This window comes from Lygodium microphyllum, chromosome 19 (genome assembly GCF_053477565.2).
Source record: "Lygodium microphyllum isolate KBCC chromosome 19, Lygodium_microphyllum_v1.1.10, whole genome shotgun sequence".
NCBI lineage: Eukaryota > Viridiplantae > Streptophyta > Polypodiopsida > Schizaeales > Lygodiaceae > Lygodium > Lygodium microphyllum.
The window spans coordinates 68,254,890-68,277,197 of NC_141153.1; the positions used below are offsets into that span (position 1 = coordinate 68,254,890).

General features: G+C 43.3%; 1 protein-coding gene across 5 annotated transcripts in view; it reads left to right on the top strand.

The window, feature by feature from the left end:
• Positions 1 to 22,308, top strand: part of LOC148019985 (RING-finger, DEAD-like helicase, PHD and SNF2 domain-containing protein) — a 129,885-nt gene that overhangs the window by 39,157 nt on the left and 68,420 nt on the right. For all 5 annotated transcript variants that reach the window (XM_087700229.1, XM_087700225.1, XM_087700227.1 and 2 more), the window contains 3 exons: positions 3,576 to 3,637; positions 3,744 to 4,257; positions 5,250 to 5,483. In XM_087700229.1, coding sequence (XP_087556355.1) covers positions 3,576 to 3,637; positions 3,744 to 4,257; positions 5,250 to 5,483 — 810 coding nt within the window. The remainder of the gene's footprint in view (positions 1 to 3,575; positions 3,638 to 3,743; positions 4,258 to 5,249; positions 5,484 to 22,308) is intronic.

A 22,308-nucleotide genomic window follows, 5' to 3' on the forward strand; every position in this document is an offset into this window, starting at 1 on the left:
GGGCTTAGCGCATTAATTGTGGATGGACACAAGTCAATTTTTAGGCAGAGATGAAGATAATTAATTTTTGGCCATTTATTAATCATCGACCGAAACCGACCTTTGAAAATAATCTAAAGGATAGTGATCATAAAATAATATAATGATCATACAATAACTTGCATACATGAAATAAATAAGCAAATAAATAAAAGATTTGTTGAATAGGTGAGTTACAATGCTCTTGCATGTAGATGACACACAATAGGTCTCAAAGGTTGGAGTTCCTTTCAATATTTATTTATCATTATTCAAAGCTTGCACGAATCACAAATGACTTTTTGTTATAAACCAACACTATCTTGATGCTAGTGATGCTCATGTGTCTTGCTTTTGAATCAGCCTAGACTTACCTCCGGTGCAGTGTTCTCAATTGCTTTCGCCAATCGCTTAGTACACTTTAGAATAACACGAGGTTTGCTACCTAGGCTCTCTCACATCCACTTCGCAACGGAAGGTCTTGGCTCTCCCCGCGAGAATCGACTTGAATTTTGGGTTCTAAGTAAACTAAGGTCTCATATTTGGGTTAACTAGTGTCGGTCTTCGAGCAACTGCTTGTGCTAGATTGCCCAAACTGAAGTTGACTTGTATCGCACTTGGTTCAAGGAGAGAGAGAAACTTGGGGGGGGGAGGAGTTGAGAAAATTGACCCCTCTGCACGTGAGGCAAAGTCTCACCCCGTTTCCCTAAAACGATACGGAGTCAAGGTTCTAATTGATTCTATGGGTCAATATTTGCTATACTGTAACGCGTTGAATTTTTAAAGAAGCTCTCGCCTTACCAAGACCACCTTGCCTTAGGGCAGATTCATCATGAATCACACCCTCACGCTTCCCTAGCTGGGTAATTTTAGTTGTCTACTTACCTAACACATTTAAGTTGTACACATAAAATTAAATTTCTTAATTAATCCTTTTAGTCACAGTGTTTATTCACATAATTTAAGTCACAACACACAAACAATGAAAAAAAATCTTTTGGAAAATAGCTTCTTTATTAATAGAGATTCTTATATAAGTGTTGCCTTCCACCTATACGGAAGAATGGTGCGAAGGCCATTATTTTTCTAAGATTTCCGTCCCTAAATAGTACTACGGTCTTAGGAAGTCCATCCTGAGTCACGCACGGGCTTGGACAATTCCTAGGAGTCTACGAGTTTATTGGCCAGAGCCCCCTTGGCACCCTTAATTCCTCTTGCCCACCAAGGATCCCCTTACGGAGCAACCTCTCGCCATCGGGGTCGGTTCAAACTCTTTGAGACAGCAAAATTAACCCCCCTTGGAAAAAGGGATCTGCAACTAGCTTTGGGGGAGGTCTAGTACACTTTATTTTAATCTTGTTGCAAACTTAGTACATTAGGGTTTTGATTCACTTCCATCAACTTCCTAAGTGCATCAAGTTAAACTTGTATGCAACGTTACAAGCACAAATAATTCTTCCTCAAGCAACAACTTTACACAAATAGGGAGGCAATCAGGGCAGGATTTGAACTTAGCGGCAAGATCTTAACTTAGCAGTAATTTTTTCCAACTTGATCCTATTCCTAGCTTCTTGAATTTCCCTTGGTTACCCTTTGGAATTTTCTTTTCTAAGTTCTCTTTTCGAGATTTAATTTATGATCAGTCTTCCTTCATTGGATCATTCCTTGCAATCTTACTCGCAACCCTCGTTAAAGGTTGGTCGCTTGCCCTTAATACGAATCTTGATTATTTTTCTAGACTTCTATATGTTGAGAAATGGTTAAAATTTGTCCTAATTTGTGGAAACTAAGTTGGAACCTTGGGATCACAATTTTTACCTTGGAAGCTTTGTAGGCCAACAAGGCGAGTATTTTTCTTAGAAATTTTCGGAGTTTTATTTTTCTCAAAGGAGAATTTTATCATCCTTTTTTGGTTGCTTCATGACCTAGGGCTCGTGTTTTACTTATGATATTAGCAAAGTGAATTGGTTTGAATATCCTAGGTTTTAACAATTACCTATTCAATTCAATAATTTCTAATGAACTATGTACACAATTTAATAATTTAGGCTTAATTAATGATGGTGGAATTTTTCTCTAAAGAGGGTACTTCTAAACATGAATCAAGTTTTGTATAGCCACATGTAATGGAGACTAGTAAATGAATGAAAGGAGAGCCTTCAAGTACATTTGAGAGTCTTATGTCCCTTTTGTGTCCTTAGTTATCTTCCGTGCACTTACCTTATTTTAAGGAGTATTTGTTTCCTTGAAGTAGTACTTGTACACACTTGGAACAATGCATCAACTGGATTGGATGACAGCAATTCAAAGCTAAGATTAGTCATTGGGCCGATACTCCCTAAAACAAGAATGTCAACTCCATATGATGATCAACACCGTTTGTGTGGGATAATAAACAGACAACATGCATACAACTTTCTCCTTTGACTGAGCAAGGGGCCATCTATGATAGCCTCACATGTCTTTGACTCTAGACTTGATTGTCACTCTAAACTTCACATTCTTTCTAGATTGTTGGACAAGCTGCTTTACTTAAAACCTTCTACATATGAAAGTGCTTCTAAGTATATAATACTTCTTAACTAATGTTAATCCTTCCACCTAGAAAAATGCTTTTACATATAGAGTACTTCTTGACTAAGTTCAAAAGTAGACGAGAAGACAGACCTCATCCACATTGTAATGAGGCCTAACTTCAAGTCCCTCAAGTGGGTTACAATCATGATTGATTGATTGCCTAGTGGCTCATGGTGTCTTCTAGCATAGTGTTGGTGCACCACAAACATTTAACAAGGCATCTTGGCCATGCTAAGTTCCTAGGCTCCATTTCGCAAGACAGTAGACCTCAATTTGCTAGAGAAGGGATAGGTTGGCACAAACTCATTTGTGTGTCGTAGGAAGTCAAGCACAAGCTAAATAGTCACAATGGATCTTGGCATTACAATCTAGCTAAGCAAGGTGGTATGGTAAGGTGTCTGGAAAAACCTCAAGCAGGGTGGAAAATCTACTTATGGTTGGGACCTGGGAGATTTTGGGGCTTTAGAAGGATGTTCTGCCAGTGTTTATTGTATTAGAGTCATGTTGCTGTTCAGGCCTTACTTTTAATTATGTGCACATACTTCTTACAAGTGACTACAAGTTTTGCATGTTTAAAGGTCTTTGCAAACTAAACCTACAAATTGGAATTATAGCAACAGCATGGCGACAGTCGATGCATAATTTCTAAAAATAAATCAGCCAAAAGTATGAAGTGGGGGAAGCCGCAAAAACTGTAGAATGGTAACTAGCCCTCTGCATGCATGACAAGGTTCAATTCGGATTAAGCCAAATGATGCTATGCTAAGTTTATAAACTTGTTATAAAGAATTCTCACTTTCAGCGGGTGAATGCCTTGCTTGTCAACAATTTGTTAAAGACTCTCTCAGATATAGCACAAATGTGTTGACTCTTGAATTCAAATTGCAATTTCATTGCATCATGATACATATATGATATTGTACTAACTTTGTTTAACGATGAACTTACTATGTAGTTTGATCCTTTTCTGCTTTTCTCAGTGCTTGTTTCTCCAAATCTCGAATCGAGGCTTTCCCTGATGTTCGAGGTGGCATTCTTGCAGGTGTTGAACCATAAAGTAATGTTTTCACGAATGGGAAATATATTGAGTTCATTTTGTCTTATATGTATGCTTTGCTAATCTCTTATATGTCTTTCTTGTTTACCAGATGAAATGGGTCTTGGTAAGACAGTTGAGCTTTTGGCATGTATTGCAGCAAATCCCTATGACAAAGACAAATCTCAAGCAAAAAAAGCAGCTGAAAAAGCTGCAAAGGAGCTGCAGGAAAAGCTGGCTAATCGAAAAGCTGAACGCATTGAATGTACTTGTGGTGCAGACGAAGATGAATCTTATAGTGGCATTTGGGTACAATGTGATCTGTGTGATGTATGGCAACATGCTGCCTGTGTTGGTTTTGGTTTGGAGTACTTGGACAGAGAGAATTTTAAAAATGCAAGCTGTAAAAATGGGTGTAAATCAAAAAGAAAAAGAGGGGGGACTCAAAAGAAGAATGCCAACATGATAGTGTCCTCAAAGCAGAAAATATGGTCTGTGAATGAAAGTTTTGTTTGTGGTGTTTGTGCAAGTTTAATTGGGAGTGTGGAAGTAGATGGTATTTCTGGAGCCACATTGATTGTATGCCCTTCATCTATTCTACGACAATGGAAGGAAGAGATTGAAAGGTAATACTGCTTCTCCCTTGTAACAAGAGTAAAAGAAAAGGGTTGGGACTTTTTCACTAACAAAAATCTTCATCAAGAGATAACCATGCTGATAAGAGCCATTCCTCTCAAATTCTTGATTTGTGGTTTTGAAGATCTTTTCTTGTGAGGGAGGGCTTGTTTTTGTTTTGCTTCCCTGGGGGGGCAGTTGGGGAAAATATATTTGCATGTTGATGGTTAAAGTGTCTATATGGTTGTTAACAGATGTATTTGGTGAAAGATGTATTTGAGTTTTGTGTATGTTTCTAGAGTCATTTGTCCCTGACTTCCAGTAATTGATTTAGGTTTGTTCGACTTGTTCTTATGTGTTACAACTCTCCTTTACCATTTGAAATTATCTGTAGATTTAAGGCTCCTTCTGTTTCTGAACCTTGTTCCCTCCCTCTAGTTTTTACTCATCTGTCCCCTCTCTATTCCCTTAAGTACCTACGCCACCTCCCAACACACCCCAAACATACCCACCCACCACCCACCACCCACCACCCACACACCTGTGCGCACACCACACACCTGAACCCATCACCACCACCAACACAACCACCCCCCCTGCATACCTACCACACACCACACCCACACATCATCCCCCTGCATACCCACCACACACCACACCCACACATCATCCCCCTGCCCCCGGGGGTGGCCTGACTTCCATTTCCCTCCAGCATCCCGCTTCTCCTTATTTCCTCTGTTAGTTACCTTTTCCAGCCAGTCACAATCAAAGCTACCTTACAGATTTCAATCATCTATTTCCTTGGTTAAGGGAGTTGGTGCTTCTTGAATTTCAGCCTGTCTTATTGCAGCAGATAAGCACTGCTTCTAAGGTTAGCATTTATGTTGTACTACCTTGAGTTTTCTGTGTTCAAGAATTACACAAACAAGGGTCTTAATTACTGGCCCATTCAAGTAGATTAGATGTTTCTGTTTCCGTTTATTCTTTTGGTGGTTGTATTCAGGCATACGCAACCAGGCATGCTGAAAGTTATGGTATATGAGGGATTTCAGAGAGGTGGTGGTACAGATTCTGGATTTGAAGGCGTGGACTTAACTGGAAACCATAAAGTGGTTGGTGCGCATCAACTTGCCACTGCGGATATAGTCTTAACCACTTATGAAACTCTTCAAGCAGACCTATCACATGATGTAGAAGGAGATGGATCTGATCAACGTTCTATGCGTTTTGTCAAACGGTAACTCCCTTAGTAGTCCAATTCTGCAGTTCCCTACAAAAAGTGCTTTCCACATTTAGAGAAATATTATTGTCCAGTTGTATGCATTAATATATCAAGCACAGGCCTTGTTCAAAAGATTCAGCATGGGCTGTGTGGAAGTCCTACATTCTGCCTTATGGGCATGTTGGTAGATAATATAATGTATTGTGTTTGTCTGCTTGTTTTCACAAGGGAAGGGAACAGTGATATGTGTATTTGGAGTATCTAAATATGTTGCTTCGAGCATATGCAGTATGGTAAAAAGGACCTCAGAACTAGAGCAAGTCAGGTAGAGCAATTAGATTGATATTGGCATTGCATAACATTTTCGTGTATATGCTAGGTTGATTTTATGGGCAGTTTATAACTTACCAGCAAGTAACTAATAGATTTATAACTTACCAGCAAGTAACTAATAGATTATTTATTCTGTAAAGTTCACTTAATCAATATCAATAAAGCTCAGAGACAATGGCAGGGTGGGGAAGCACACCTCATTCTGATATATCTTCAAGAAAGTAGAGGGAAGATGGAGGAATATTTGGAGGATGTAGTAGCTGGCACAAGCTGACCTGGTGAGTTGAATACGTACCTGAATAAGCTGTCACACACATGTTGCTCCATCTGTAAAGGGATTGCAAGTTCAGTAATGATAAACATGCCTTTTAGCCTTGATATTGTTGACCCCTTATGGAATGTTGTTTTGCTTTCCTCCTTCAAGGCATCAACACAAGGGCCATTCTAATCAAGGAGATTGTCTATCATTTGATCCATCTCTAGCTCGATTATTTTTGAATTCTTTGAGTCTTGTTGGTCTTGTGCCATTGCTTGCAACCAAGGAAGGGAGAATTGAGGAAGAGATGGTAGATATTGCTGCTCGAAAGAGTGATGCCAATTGGGAAGGGGGAGTGGATTCCATGGTAGGCTTGGTAGGGAAGGCAGGCAAGATGGGCTAGCAGGCATGCAAGTAAGCAAGGTAGGTAGGTAGGAGGAGAAGGTAGGGAGAAGACAAGGCAGGAAGAGCAACGTAGGGAGGTGGGAGCCGAAGGGAGGGAGGAAGAGAGATTGAAAGGGCATGAGCTAGTGGGGGTAGGGGGAGCTTTGGGAGGTGGGAAGAGCAGTAGGTGGGGTGTAGAGAGGAGGCAAGGGCAGTTCTATGAGGGTAGGTGGTAGTAGGCGAAACTGGCATGAAGGAGAGGGCAAGGGGAAGGTGGTGGCAGCAAGGGTGGTGCAACAAATTTTGTTACAAGAGACACTTTGGAGCAGCATTTAAATGTCCCCCTAGGATCCAACTTGCATGAAAAATATGACACAAGCCATACTGATGACAAAGGATGTAAAAGGAATGGACATCAAACGCACCTTCTAGGTATGGAGCCAAATTGGGTCACCCTCGAACCTAGGAGCTAGTAGCAAACCTGGTCATGAGCACGTCCGAAGAGCTGGCATTCCATACGACTAGCCCATATTGTCCTACTGTATAAACATGTCAGCCTCTACAAGCCAAGAGTCTGAGCAGTGATCACACAATGATGTGCACAACAGGTCCTTGGCTGCCCTAACCCTAAAGTGCCCCTAGTGCATTCCTGCTAGGTTAATTTAATGACCATTGTGACCAAATTACCAATACTACTAGTATCCATATGGATATCCAAAGATCTCCCCTTATGGATGTCCATTGTCCTGAGCAATATGCTTAGGGAGGACAAAGTGGAGAAAACAACTCTTCAATAAATATTGCGACTACCATCTATCCTCCGTATTTGGGTCATTCGTCCGCTTGACTAAATACTTGAAATAAATGGTCCAATGGGATTGTTCAGTCCTATAGTCAAGAACCGTTTTGGGTTCGAGTAGAATATAACCAACAATGTCTTAGAGTTGTGGGACTTTCTCAATCAGGACTATCAGCTCACCTTGTCCTAATCATTCTTTCAAATTACTCACACGGAATACCTAGTGAACTTGGATATCCGGAGCTAAATATAACGCGGAAGACACACAAGTTTTCTTCTTGGTAATGTGGAAGTGACCACAAATACCTCAAATATAACTCATAGCACTTGCCAATAGTTATTGAATTGGAGTCCTTTGGGACTTCAAGGTAATCCACATGTCCTCTTGGAGGTTTCAAGGAGTACAACTATGGTTAATGTGCAATATAGCACGATCCTCGATTGATTTGATGCTTTCCCTCATTCTTAACATTTTTTGTATGTCGCGCAAAAAGTCAACTATGGATTACATTTTCACCCCCTTGCATTTTCACCATAAAGTTTATACAAATGCTTGACCAAGAGACTAGCCAATTCTTGTCTTTTGTGGAATGAATTGAGCTGTTTTTGTCAATTGGTTCATCATGACCTAGATTACATCATGATCTTGATTTGTACAAGGTAATCCTACTACAAAATCACTCCAATCCTTCCTAGGGTTTTGTTCTTTAAGAAAAGAAAATTAAAAGCGTGAGCTATCGATAGGCGGCTGTTGATTAAGTGTTGAGCTCGTAGCCTATTGAAGGTGGTATGTAAACCGAGTATAATATAGGGGAGTTTTGGAAATGGGGGAAACGGAAACGGGAAAAACCGGAGTTTGGAGTTTTGACCAAATTTTGGAAACGAGGAAACAACATTTCGGATTGTACACTTAAATAAATACGATATTATGTAGGTATGTAAATATATCAATGCCTACAACAATATGTACCCAAATTTCATGAGGAAACAACATTTCGGGTTGTACACTTAAATAAATACAGTATTATGTGGGTATGTAAATATATCAATGCCTACAATAACATGTACCAAATTTCATACAAAACTTTGAGTCTTCATGTCATATGATTGAAATCATGATTCATTACACATGTCATGACTCAAGAGTGAAGATTCAGGAGTCAAGACTCAATGGTTGAAACTTAAGACAGCTTAACACAATTAAGACTCAATTTTCAAAACTTAAGGCAATATAATGAATCATAATTTATGACTCATAAATCATCTATGATCTGGATTTTGAAGAGTCGTGAAGATTGACATAAAAAATAGTAGAGAATGACATCAAGAATAGTAGAACAAAAATTGAGATGTATAATAAGTGAAATTAAGATAGAATGATACATGTGACTATGTCATGTGAATAAACTATCAAAACTCCAAAGTCCAGTGAGCACTGAGCAATGTGTACTGGTCTCTAGACTCTAGTAACTACTGAGTAATAAGTATTAATATCAACTGGCAGTTGCAGTCTACAATGCTAAACTGACTCCTGTATATCATGAGTCATGGCTCATCGGACTTCAAGGATTCGTGTACCATCCCCTCGTTCGACTCCGAGCACCTTGATTAAGAAGTTGATGAAGCAATCTCGGTCTCAACCTTAGACTTCGGCTTTGACTTTGCCTATGATGCACAACCATGTGTGACCCTCTCTCTATTGGCTTTAGCCCTCCTCTGTGCATGAGTCTTTGTTGAGAAACCCTTCACCCTTCACCTGTAGTTTGCGTTTTTGCGTTAAGGGTTTGCAGCCCTAAAAAGGGGCGCCATCCTAGATTGACTATGCCTATTTATAGGCCACTCTCTCATTCATTCCTCACGGCTGATTCATTAGTCCGTCACCTCTTCTCTCCAACCTCTCCACTACCCTCACACCCCTTCGGGAGGACATTGCGGTTCGTGGTTCGTGGCTGTCTTTATCATCTTTCTTGTGCTATGACACCCTTGGTCCCTTGTATCACATTCACTCCATGATTCAGATCTTTATCATTCCATTCATAAGAGTTTCTTCTCTCTTCTCTTCTCTTCTCCATGTTTGCCGAGTTCACTCTGTGTTCCTCCCCACAAACCCTACTGTCTCGCTGGTATGTCATCTTTTGACATGGTATCAGAACTGGATCTGCTTACCTAGCAACGAAGATCCTCCACTCCATTGAAGGGAAAGACCGGTGGCGGGTTCGGCATCCACTTTTTTTTTTTCACTACATCAAAATCTCGTTTTTACAGATTTCAGGTGTTTTAGCTTTCTGCCCACACCCCGTTCGCAGAGGACATCTCAACCGAAGCTGTCCATTGCTGTCTTCATCAGTTGGCGCTGGATTTTCAGCCCTCTTCACGCAGTTTGGAGCTGATTCCAGCTATGCGACTGCTGTTCCTGTGCAGACCTGTTGTCGTACAGCCTGCCACATCATCATAGTCGTGCTGGCTACGTTTTTAGTCTTTCTCTCTCCTGCAAGCTGTCCTGCTTGCGTTTTTAGTATTTCTCTCTCCTCACCTGCGTTTTTCTACTGGTTGCAACCTCTTACTGTTGGTCGCATTCTCCTTCCACTCGTAGCTCACTTTCAGCCCTTCCACTACTCTCCCATCTCTTGAGGCGGACATTGCGGTTCATGCTTTGCATTGCCCTCACACCCCTTGAGGTGGACATTGCGGTTCATGGTTCGTGGTTGATCTCTTCCATCTCTTCCTTCTTCAGCAAGGCACATTGGTATCCATGGCTTCTTTACCAATAGATGACTAGTCTACTGGGTGTTCCTACTGCGGCACGAAGGGTCATCCCACTGAAGATTGTCGACATTGACCTTTGCTTCCCAGCCCCTCGGAGTATATGCGTCTTCTATCAGACACTTCTTGTGCCACCTCTCCTTTCTAGGCCACATAGATTGTTCTACATCGGCTATCAAAGTACTATGCTCATTCCTCATGGCTGATTCATTAGTCCGTCACCTCTTCTCTCCAGCCTCTCCACTATCCTCACATCCCTTCAGGAGGACATTGCGGTTCATGGTTTGTGGCTGTCTTCATCATCTTCCATGTGCTATGGCACCCTTGGTCCCTTGTATCACATTCACTCCATGATTTAGATCTTCATCATTCCATTCATAAGAGTTTCTTCTCTCTTCTCTTCTCTTGTGCATGTTTGCCGAGTTCACTCCGTGTTTCTCGCCGCAAACCCTACTGTCTCGCTGGTATGTTATCTTTTGACTCTCATGCACCGGTGTTGATAGCTCCTCAAACAACATGGAGTAGATATCGTGCTCCTCTTGTGGTATTCCAGGATGTTAGGTAGCTTATTTATATCAATCTTGTCAGTATTTACCTGTAAAGGTGAATGAGATAAAGATATCAGAGAATAGTCAACATGTTCAATGTTTATTTATATCACAATTTACAATCCAACTTTCAAGCAATGTCAAGTGTTAAGGTTAAAAAGTTAATTATACATAATACTAATCATTATTAATTTACTTGTGAAGGCTCAGGGGACAGAGCGGTACTCTCAAGAAGCTGGAGATTGCAATGGCGAAAGACTAAATGTTCCAGTTGGGCAATTGTAAGCTTGTTTCTCTTTTTGGTGTGGAAGAGGGTCCATGTGCTCCAGTTCCTCTTAACAGGCTCTGAACTATAATCTTGTGAGAGGACACGAATGACAATGTGTTTCTATCCAAATTTAAGAGATTGAGGTTAAGTAATTCACAATTGCTAATAGGCAAGCTGTAAAATCAACATTTAAGTGGACAATAGATTATAGAACCTGCTAGTTAGGTTGCATAATGTTTTAGATTATCAAGATTCAAAATATAAAAGTCACCAATTACATACAAAAGTAGGAGCACAATTGTCGTATTTCTCCTACCAAGAAACAAGTTGAAGCTATCTCTCTCGAAGCCTAGCTGTGGGTCGGCCAATTCCATGGATGCTTTCTGCTTTCGAAGCTCTTGTGCGCGTGATGCATCTGCGGATGGGCCTTTCCACTCACACCTTATACGGCTCATTGCCCTAATTATCTTCTTCCATTGATGTACAATGGCCACATTGAAAGGGATAGCATAACAAATAAATAAGCATGTGAGTTCCCTAGTTGTCTCCATAATTGCTTGTCTTTGAAGTCTTGCATAGACACTTGCACCATGCAAGGAGCCCTTTTGCCCATCACCACTAGAAGATGGCAATGGGGTACTTTTTGCACTTGGATTTGATACGAATATGGATGCACTTCTTTTTGAGGGGCTACTGGCACCTCTAATTTGGCTAGCGCTGTAAAGAAATACCCTAACAAAGAAACACAAATAGAAACCGTACAACAAAGCACAGACCGATAAAAGAACACACTTAGGGTTAGGGTAACTCAGAGACAATGAACACAGAAATAAATGACGTGATATGATTGCTGAATATACAATGCTCATGCAACAAACACTAAGACTACAGAGATGATGATTATCTTACCAAGGGAGCCCAAGTGATCACCCCAGAGAGGACAGGGCATCGGACAAAGGGTGCACGTTGGCTGCTTTGTGGCCTACCAAGCCCTACAAAGACGGATGGAATTAGCTAGTGGACTTCTTTTAGATTTGATAGATTTAGCAGTAAATGAGGGTTGCAAATCAGTTTTCGTCCTATTGAGTATTCGTGCCCCAATATGGGAGAGTGATAAGGGATGGTCAGACCCAAGACCTTCACAAAATAAGCATACTATCCCTACCATTACTGGGTGTCGGTGAAGAAGGAAAATGACTAAGGTGTGGGTATAGCAAATAAGTGAAGCAAGCAAGAGAAGCAACACAAGCAAGCAAGCTAGGTAAAAAACTACCTTGGAGACTGTCATGTGCAGTGCCATGAATATGGTGGATTCAAAGTTGACCACTTCAAAAGACCGGAAAGGGATAAATGCACATAGATGCATGTTTACATGAATAGAATGCCAATGCACGAGGTAATGCAGAGGGAGATGTAAGATGTCATGCTTATGCAAAATGCTATGAAACAGTGCCACTTGGACAATGCCCTCGCAGGGGAATTGTTTACTTGCCCAAGCGCACTTTTACAATCATATCATCCTGACAGTGCGGATGAAGTTACAAATGTCCATAATACAATACAAAAGAATAAATGAATGTCTAAAAATTGTAAGCATCATCACTATCACTATCAAGAGAAGAAGCCGCCCCCTCTCAAACTAGAAGGGAAAGCAAGAGTGAAGTACCCTCCCCCCGTCAATTTGAAGTAGGGGAGGGTCTATTCAAGCCGATCCTGGGTAGCAGGTATTGGAGGACCATTCGGTTGATTGCTTTGGTCAAGATATTTGCAAAATTGTCTGATGAAGGCACAAACTCTAGGCGGATAGTGCCTAGCTTAACCTTCTCTTTGGAAAAGTGGAAGTGGACTTTCACATGCCGTGTCCGTGGTATGATGATGGTATTGCCTGCAAGGGCAATGGCACTCTGGTTGTCGCAGTAGACAACGGTGGGAGAGTTGCAAGGAAAATGAAGCGCTGCTAGTAAACTCCTCAGGTAGATGGCTTTGGTGGTGCCATCGAAGAGAGTCCTATGCTCAGCCTCGGCTGTGGAAGCCACCACCATCTTCTATTTACCGCTGGACTAGGAAATGGGAGTCGTGCCCAAGGTAAAGAGGTAGCCGCCATGGGAACGTCGGGTGTCAGGATCTCCTACCCAATCAGAATCAGTGTACCCCTGCAAATATAAACCAGAACCATATGTCAGGCCATAAGAATAGGTACACCGTAATTAATGCAATACACGAAGACATGCAATCCAATGTGACATTCTAGGTATTGTGAAATACTCACTGAGTATGCTAACTGAGTAAGCTAAATCTGGCCTAGTATGAATCAACCAAAGAGGTTTCCCTACAACAGACCGATAGGTGTGTGCATCGAAGGGATGACCTAGGGTATCCTTTGACAAGTGGATAGTAGGATCAAGAGGCGTGGCCACTAGCTGTGTCTGATCTGTAGTGTACTGTTCCACAAGCTGAAGTGGATATTGCTGGTGTGACACAAAAATATAGCCCCCAGATCGAACTACCTCCATCCCCAAGAAATAAGACAACAGACCAAGGTCTGTCATCTCAATGATAGCACTAAGCTTTGCCTTCATTTTTGCGATGGTAGCAGGATTTGAGCCTGTGATGAGTAAGTCATCAATGCATAACAGGATATAGCTGACCCCCTTTGTAGTAGATCGAATATATAAGTTTGGGTCATAAGGGGTGGAATGGTATCCGTGAGTTTGTAAGAACTCATCCATCCTATGGAACCAAGACCGGGGCGCTTGCTTTAGCCCATAAATAGCTTTTTGCAAGTGGAATACCTCATCTTGCGGGTTCCCAAAAGGAAAGCTTAGTGGCTGCTCCACATAGACTTCCTCCTCGAGATAACCATTTAGGAAGACACTCTTGACATCCATCTGTTGTATCAGCCAACCGTGGTGAGCGGCTAGTGTGAGAAACAATCAGAAAAATGTCAACTGAGCAGTAGGGGCAAAGGTCTCTTCATAATAAATGCCATGCTTTTGTCGAAACCCTTGCACTACAAAGTGAGCCTTGTACTCGTCTAAAGTCCCATCAGCTTTTAGCTTGGTCCTAAAAATCCACTTTGTCCCGATGACTTTCTTGTGGCTCAGACGATCCACCAATATCCAAGTCTCATTTCGGTCAATACTCTCTAGCTTCTTCTTCATGGCCTCTTGCCATTGAGGGTGCTGAAGAGCCTCCTACCATATATGCGGCTCAGAATGTGCTATGTAATCAGTTGTAAACAGCGATGCAAATGATGCCTGAGGAGCAAGTTAGGCAGATATTCTAGGTCCCTTCGGAGTGGAATCCGGTGGTAAGATCCTCGAATCCCGCATGGTTTGCTGGTACCAGCAAGGTAATGGGTCTCGTGGAGGGGGTCTAGGAGTTAAAGAATCTGTAGGAATGTTAGGAGTGGGAAGTAGACCAAGCCCAATAGGCATGATCTTCGATGACATGGAAGGAAGAATGCCTCATATGGGGTCTTCTGAGGAAGAGCTGCAATCGGGCACCGGTTGAGGATGTACACCGCAATGTTAACAACCTCGACCCAAAGGTGCTTAGGGAGCTCTGCTACGAACAATATAGAGTGTGCCATGTCCATGATTGTCCGGTTACTACGCTCTAGAACTCCATTTTGAGAGAGGGAGTTGGTAGAGATGAGTTGGCGAGAGATGCCATGCTGCTGTAGAAACTCGGAAAACTCGTGGGAGATAAACTCACCACCGCTATCACTCATGCAACCAACACGACGTCTAGTCTGGTTATAAACCAACACCACCCAAGTAGGAAAATATGTGAAAGTATTTGACTTATGCTTGAGCAAGTGCACCCACATGTATCTAGAATGATCATCCACTATCAAAAAGAAGTACAACACGCCATTTAAGGTGGCAACGGATGTCGGCCCATAAAGATCAATATGAATCAATCTAAGAGGCGCCTTAGCACGATATGGACTGCTAGAAAAGGGGTACGCGAGCTAGCTTCAGGTGGGGAAGGCCCTCAACTAGCTCACGGTGTGACAACTCATAAAGAGAGTCATAACCAAGATGCCCTAAGCGAAAATGCCAAAGACACTCATTGTTCGTAGGCTCTCGAATGTGGCAAATGCCTGGAAGCTATGGAACACAGAGCCCTCGGCTGTCGGCTCGGTTAGAAAGTGTGTCATGTGGTATAGGCCATTAGGTTGTGCCTCATTGCGAGCAATCACTAAACCAATTTGAGAGTCAAGGACCTCGACTCTGGTTGCTGTAAAGAAAACTGCTCGCCCCGACCGGTAAAGTTGTTGAACAGATAACAAGTTTACCCCAAGCTAAGGAACATGATATATATTGTCCAGCGTAGCCAGATTCTGATCCTTGCCAGTGGCAAAACTGACGCAACCTTGAGCCTATCTTGATCGAGGAGTTATTTCCTACGCGGACCTGCTTGGCTGCAGGGGCTTGAGTACAGAAGATGTCCTCTAGAGAAGCCATGTGATGTGTAGCTCCATTGTCCATAATCCAAACAGGAGCTGAAGTGCTTGGTTGTGACGAGTGGGCCTTTGCGGAAACCTCATTAGGAGGCAACTCACAAATATGGACGAGACTTGCATCTGATGTCTCTATGGAGACGATGTGGGCCGTTGCAGACCAGTTAGACAAGCCCTTTGGAGTTGAGAACGTTGTCGATTGAGATGGCTGACTGGTGGTAGTGTGAGTTTGAGCTTTAAACTACCCCTGCCTCCCCTGCTAGGGGTTGCGCGACCGAGGGGTTGCTATTTGAGACTTAGGTTTTGGTGCTGTACCTCTTGCCTTTGATTGACACTTGTCATCAAAATGGCCAGCCTTGACAATGTTGACAATACCTATTCTTTTTAGGTACATTTTGCAACCTTGGTTTGAGTTGTGACCGGGAGTTTCCTTGTGATTCCCCGGATTGATTTTATTTTTGATTTTGATTGGAAGTTTGATCTTGTTTGCCCTTCCTGTGCTGCCACAAGAGTCCCCTTCGAGGGATTAATCATATGAAATTGATCGAACAATTGTGGATAATGCAATAGCTTACACTCAAATCATAGAAAGTAGGCATGGTAGGCTTTGAAACTATACTTCCACAAAATTGAAGTATTTCTTGGGAGTTTGTTTAGAAACAATGTGACGTGATCGTCAGAGGATTTGGGAGTCCCCATAGTGAAGAATTCGGCAAGAAGACGGTGATACTTGGCCAACTTGACTTTCAAGTCATCCCCATTAGAGATTTTAAAATTTTGAAGCTCATGGTCAAGATTGATACGACGGGTCCTATAGTGAGCCACATAGCGGTGAGTCAAGTGTGCCCATCGCTCTGATGCTAAGTCAAAATACTGAAGCTGAGAATGAAACTCAGGCAATAAGCCCTGCATTATCTCGATAATAGCGAAGGCATTCCTAGCCTTCCATGAGGAAACGACCTTATATGGAACAAGTGCGGGATCGGGTTGGGGTTCCAACCCCTGTACAAGATCCCATAGGTTCTGTGAGTCAAGGACATGTCTCATTAAGTTCGACCAAGTGGTAAAGTTTGACCCGTTTAAACTTGTCTTGTTATTGAATGCATGCTTGGCTGAAGATGAGGTAGAACCATGAGGTCTTGGGGAAAGTGGAGGAAGATGGAGGGGTGGAATAAGATGGTGGTGGTGGTGGAGGGGTCTGATAAGAAGGAGGGGAAAGAGGTGGGTAGGTAGAAATGGGATGTGAATGTCCAATGAGTGCCGATTGAGGAGGCACTGGAACATGAATGTTTCCATAAGGTGCTGGTGGAGGTGGAGGCACTGGGACACAAAAGCCGTGGGGCACAACAAGATGACCATAAGGTCCACTAGGTAAGGCCATGGAGGCAAACTGTGGTACCAACTGATCCACACTCGGGAGAGGCGGGGAGGGATACTGAGGCTACAATGATCCTGAAAGTGTGTGAGAAGAAGGTGGAACACCACCCGGTTGAGGCAAAGATGAGGTCCTGAAAGGTGTGCCTATGTTTCCATAACCCCTCGGTGTGATGTGCGGTGCAACATGAGATGTTTGAAATGGGAATGTGAATGGTGTGAATGGAAGTGGAGAAGTAGCGGAAGAAGATGGTGGGATGGGTGGGTTTTGAATTTGTGGTGTAAAAGATGAAGATGAATTTTGTTCATTTTTTCCATTTAATGATTGAAAATGAAAAGATGATGATGAAGGTGTACCATGTAATGAAGGAATAGAAATACCAAATTTATTTTGATTTTGAGAATAGATTGTACTCTTTCTTCCTCATGATTCCTACCAGTATATTGCAAAACAGAAGAGGTAAAAGACGAATCTAAAGTACCTTGCACCAGAGTAGATGAAAGAGGATGAAAGAATGGAATATACTTCGGATCTCTTTCTCCAACAGGGGGCCCCATCCTTGATGGAGGTCTTGATGGCCCTGCAATATTATCAGATTTACGCACAAAATCTGAAGAGAGAAAATCATGTATACCTTTATTGAGTAGCTTTTCTTGAAGGGAAATCCTTCGGTCGAGCTTCTCAATATTCTGTTGTCTATGTGTCATAATCATGTGATATTCTTCATCGGACAGCTTACATAACTTTGTTTCTTCCTTGTGGTCAGAAGTGTCTTCCACCATGTCGGAACTTTGTGGAGCAAGCTGATCTCCCCACTCTCGCTCGGTTCTTGACATAGATATTTATGGAGATTGAACTAGTGTTGTTGTGTTCAAAGTCATGTGAACCTACTGTTGTTCTTACTTTTGCGGAGAGCTTTCAGATCAAGGCCTAAGTTTCTCTTAGAGAATCTTGCTCTGATACCATGTAAAGAAATATCCTAACATAGAAACACAAACAAAAACCGTATAACAAAGCACAGACTGATAAAAGAACATAGTTAGGGTTAGGGTAACTCAGAGACAATGAACACAGAAAATAAATGAAGTGATATGACTGCTGAATATACAATGCTCATGCAGCAAACACACTATGCAGTGAATGAATAGTGAACCTTGAATTCCTGTATCTCAAGGATCAGGGCAGGAGGAATGAGTTGGAGAGTGTGTCGTACGTATCCTGAATCACAGCAAGGCACCCTCCGGATGACGAACACCAGCAAACGCAGCCAAGGAAGGTTGGATCTGATGCAGACGATAGTGGAGGGAGAGAAAGACTAAAAACGCAGGTGAGGAGAGCGAAAGACTGAAAACACAGGCTGCAAGAGAGAGAAAACAGCAACTGTAGGCAGTGGAGAGAGAATCTGCTGCGACAGGTTGAGGAGAGAGAAAAACACCAATGACAACAGGGAGGAGAGAAAAAACTGAGTAGGTGGCAGTTGGAGATTGATCAACAGTCACTCTGCTTGTAAACAACTGCAAACTGCGGGTGGAAGGCTGAAAATAGGTGCTAAACTGAGATGACAACAAGGGACAGCTGAGACTGCGATGTCCTCCGCAAAAGGGGTGTGGGCAACAAGCTAAAAACACCTGAAACCTGCAAAAATGAGATTTGTCACTGAATGGAGGGCAGCATACTTATTTATAGCATGAAGCATTGTGTACCTGCTAGTGCAGAGGCCATTTCAGCCTAAAAGCAACATTGTACCAAGGGGCTCTAAGGGATGCATCCATATGCGATTTGTATCAATCTTCACAATATCTGCCCTGAGAACTTGATTTTAATTTGCATGCATGAGATCCAAGTATGGGCAATCCAAATTGTATTGGAGTGGTGGGAGTGCATGCATGTCTAATCCATGTGTCCTCAACCATGAGTGCATCTTTGCATATCAGCAATGTGTATCCCCACTCTCCGCTAATTGTTTGGAGGAAGTCAATGCCAATCGTGGATATTTATATCTAGGGATCTCCCATATTCTTTGTAAGCAAGTTATGGCTTGAAGTAGTGACTCTGTAACCATAGATGCTTCTCCAACCTTTAGTAATAATCTCATGAGGCACTGATGGTTTGCTTTGTATTATGTGAGCAATCATCATCACTACTGACCTCTCAATGCTCTTCCAAGTGTTTTTGCAAACACTTGGTTCTCATATTGGGGATCTATATAGCAAGGATGGGGTAACCAATGTATCAAATAGCCATAATGTAGTTTGGGGTTCTTTTTTTGGGGAGAGAGAGAGAGAGAGAGATCAATTATCTTCACGAAAAGAGAGAGAGAGAGAGAAATGAAATGATATATTAACGTCTAAAAAAGGCCAAAATGACCTATGAGACCATGAGTTACAATCATGTGTATGATGGTACAACTGTCTGGGCAAAATATGTAGCACAAAGCAAAATAAGAAAGGAAACTAACTATGGCTATGTTTAAACATAGAGCTCTATCTAGTAACAATGAGCTCCAAATGGTACAATCTCATGTGGGTATGGAGGGCCTAGCTCTAGCCCGAGCAATAATCCCTTGTATCCGCCTATGAAGGTGTCGTCAGTGTTTGTGTCGAGGCCTAGGACATCTGGACCGGCTAAGCTCAATGGCTCGATCAATCAATACTCCTTGTCTCTGTGTGGACTATGGCGGTGGGAGAGGCTCTCGTGTGGACTGTGGCTATAATTGTATTGAAGTCTTCTGAGTCTCCTTTTGCAAAGAAGTCTGTGAGCTGCCTCTGCGAAGGGCCTCGGTGTCCTGGAGTAGCTATACTCCTGAGGTGCATGTCATGAAGCCGTCGTATCTTAAGAAGAAAGGCCAAGGCATTCCTGATTGGTAAAATCCATGACTCTGGATAGTGGTCCAAATCCGTCTCTAAAGAGACAGTGGAAATGACCACAGACCTCATAATACGCTGGGCAACGGCATATATAATGCTCCTCTGTCTTTGGCTCTAATTGGCATATCTGGCATATGCGCTCCTCTGGTGGGATGGATCTATATCTGCTGGTCTCAATCTCTAGCTGATGTGAGGAGGTACGCAACTGATGAGAGAGAGAGAGAGAGAGAGAGAGAGAGAGAGAGAGAGAGAGAGAGAGAGAGAGAGAGAGAGAGAGAGAGAGAGAGAGAGAGAGTTATATTGACATCTACGAAAGGCCAAGTTAGCCTATGAGACCAAAGCGTTACATACAAAATGTCTGGGAAACTTTCCATGTCCCAGTAAAGCTACCATCTAATGCTATGAGAAACTAATTGAGTAGGTACAAAATGGTATATAGACTGGGTACAATTCATATGTGTTCCAAGTATGGTGTGGAACTGCTCATGGAGCTTGGTCATCCTAAAATGTCATGCATGGGTCTATCTAACATCAAGACGCTGAATCGGCGGGGCAGGGCCCTCCGTTGGCGGCGTAGTATCCCTTGTATCCTCGACATGTGTCTCTTGCGGGGGCGGGGGCCGGTTGGGCATGGAGAGAGAGAGAGAGTTTTGATGTAAATATTTCTATACATTAATTCAAACTACTTCACAAAAAAAAAAGAGAGGTTTTCTGAGGCCAAAATCAGCCTATGAGACAAAACCATGTACAATGCTGATCTTCACTAGATATCAAAGTGTAATGTGCAAAAAGATGGTTAGTGATATACAGTGAGGAGAAATGAAAGTCATGCACGAGTCAAAATAGGGTGCCCATGTGGGGATACAACGAGAGAGAGAGAGAGAGAGAGAGAGAGAGAGAGAGAGAGAGAGAGAGAGAGAGAGAGAGAGAGAGAGAGGTGTGATCTGTTCCATGTGGTCCAAAGGCAGACACTCCATCTTATGCTTGCCCCGGCCTGATGGAGTTTGCAAGAGTATCCGTCCTCGCTTTCCTGCCACTCTCTCGCAGGTTAGTTGATTCAACATTTCTCATATGAGGTCAGCTTTATCCAGAACAAGTGCCTTTGTGTCCCTCTAAACAAGCGGGCGGAGAGAGAGAGAGAGAGAGAGAGAGAGAGAGAGAGAGAGAGAGAGAGAGAGAGAGAGAGAGAGAGAGTGAGTGAGGTCAGCCGCCTGCTCTACGTCTGCTGCCCGCGGGTGCTTGCCCTCTACATCTTGCTGTGCCGCGACAGAGAAAGGGAGCCCTAACCTGGCAGCACGTGACTGCAACCCTGCACAGATCCGAGATCTGATCTGCTCCTGTACACAGAGAGAGAGAGAGAGAGAGAGAGAGAGAGAGAGAGAGAGAGAGAGAGAGAGAGAGAGAGAGAGAGAGAGAGAGAGAGAGAGAGAGAGAGAGAGAGAGAGAGAGAGCCCTCCGTTTGTGGTCGGCTGCTCTGCGTCAGCGTGGAAGCCTGTTGCAGCCGCGTTGAAGCCTCACTGTCCTGTTGCTGCAGCCGGGTGGTTCCCGGATTTTGCAGGACTGCGGGACTTGCACAGAGAGAGAACGAGAGAGTGAGGGCGCGAGCGAAAGCGAGAAGACAGCAGTATGGCTGGCCTGGATATGGATTTTCTCGACCGGACGGTGGCAGCCCTTGGCCCTGATTCCGATACAGAGGAGCCGGAGGATATGGTGCCATGCACGGAGGAGCCGCCTCCGGGTTCTGAACTGCCGCCTGCAGGCAAACGCTCCAAGCATACTTCAGACGAGCCAATGGGTCCTCAGGACCGTTCCTATGCGCAGGTTGCCTCTGAACCTGTGGATTCGCAGGAAATTGACTGGGAGCATTTGCTGGACTTTGCCAATACTCTGCTTGGCGATTATGTCCAGCATAATAATGAAACTTTCTCTGCTGCGGCTGCGGATGATGTGCTGGAAGCCACGGTGGACCCAAAATCAGTCTTGCGGTCCTTCTCGGTGTTCTATGACCGTGCAGTTATACTTTTTTTCACCGGCAGGATCCCAATGCTCTCACATATTCGCCAGTGGATGCACCATTTATTGCAAGGGGAGTGTGTTGAGGAGATCTTCCTTGGACCTCGTGGCTTTTATGAGGTGCTGTTGAAATCGGAATCGCATCGAGCTGAGCTCCTGTCCAAGTTGCCACTATTCTTTGATCGCCGCTTGGTCCATGTGGTACCATGGCGCCCTATGGATGACTTCCAGCGTCTGCTTCAACGAGAATGCCCGGTGTGGGTGGAAGTGGAAAATTGTCCAGCGGTATATTGGCCATTGTTGAAGGATGCGATGGCGGTTGTGGGCACAGTGCTGGTTCCCCCAAGCCTCAGGGCTATGAACCGAAACCGTTTATGCATGTTATGGGATACGGCCAGGAAAACGCCTGCGTGGCTTCGCCTCAATTGTTCTGGTATGCATCCCTTGCATTTTCGCCTGAAATGGGGCAATTTTGCCGGACACTGCTTTTCATGTGGTAAATTAGGGCATTTTGTGGCCGAATGCCCGGAACGGCAACTGTCTTCTGAGGAGGCGCAGGTTGTGCAGCCCAAGGATGACATGGTGCTTGATGCCCCGACACAGGAGACCCTTCAGCCACCTACTGTCATGGATAAAGGCAAACAACAGGTCCGGGGTTTGGATTCTCCTAGCACTGACTGGATTGAGGCATGACACAAAAAAGGTAAAAAGTTGGACGCAGGCCTGGCAGATCCTGGGCCTAATGCTTCCCCGGATTCCGTGCGCA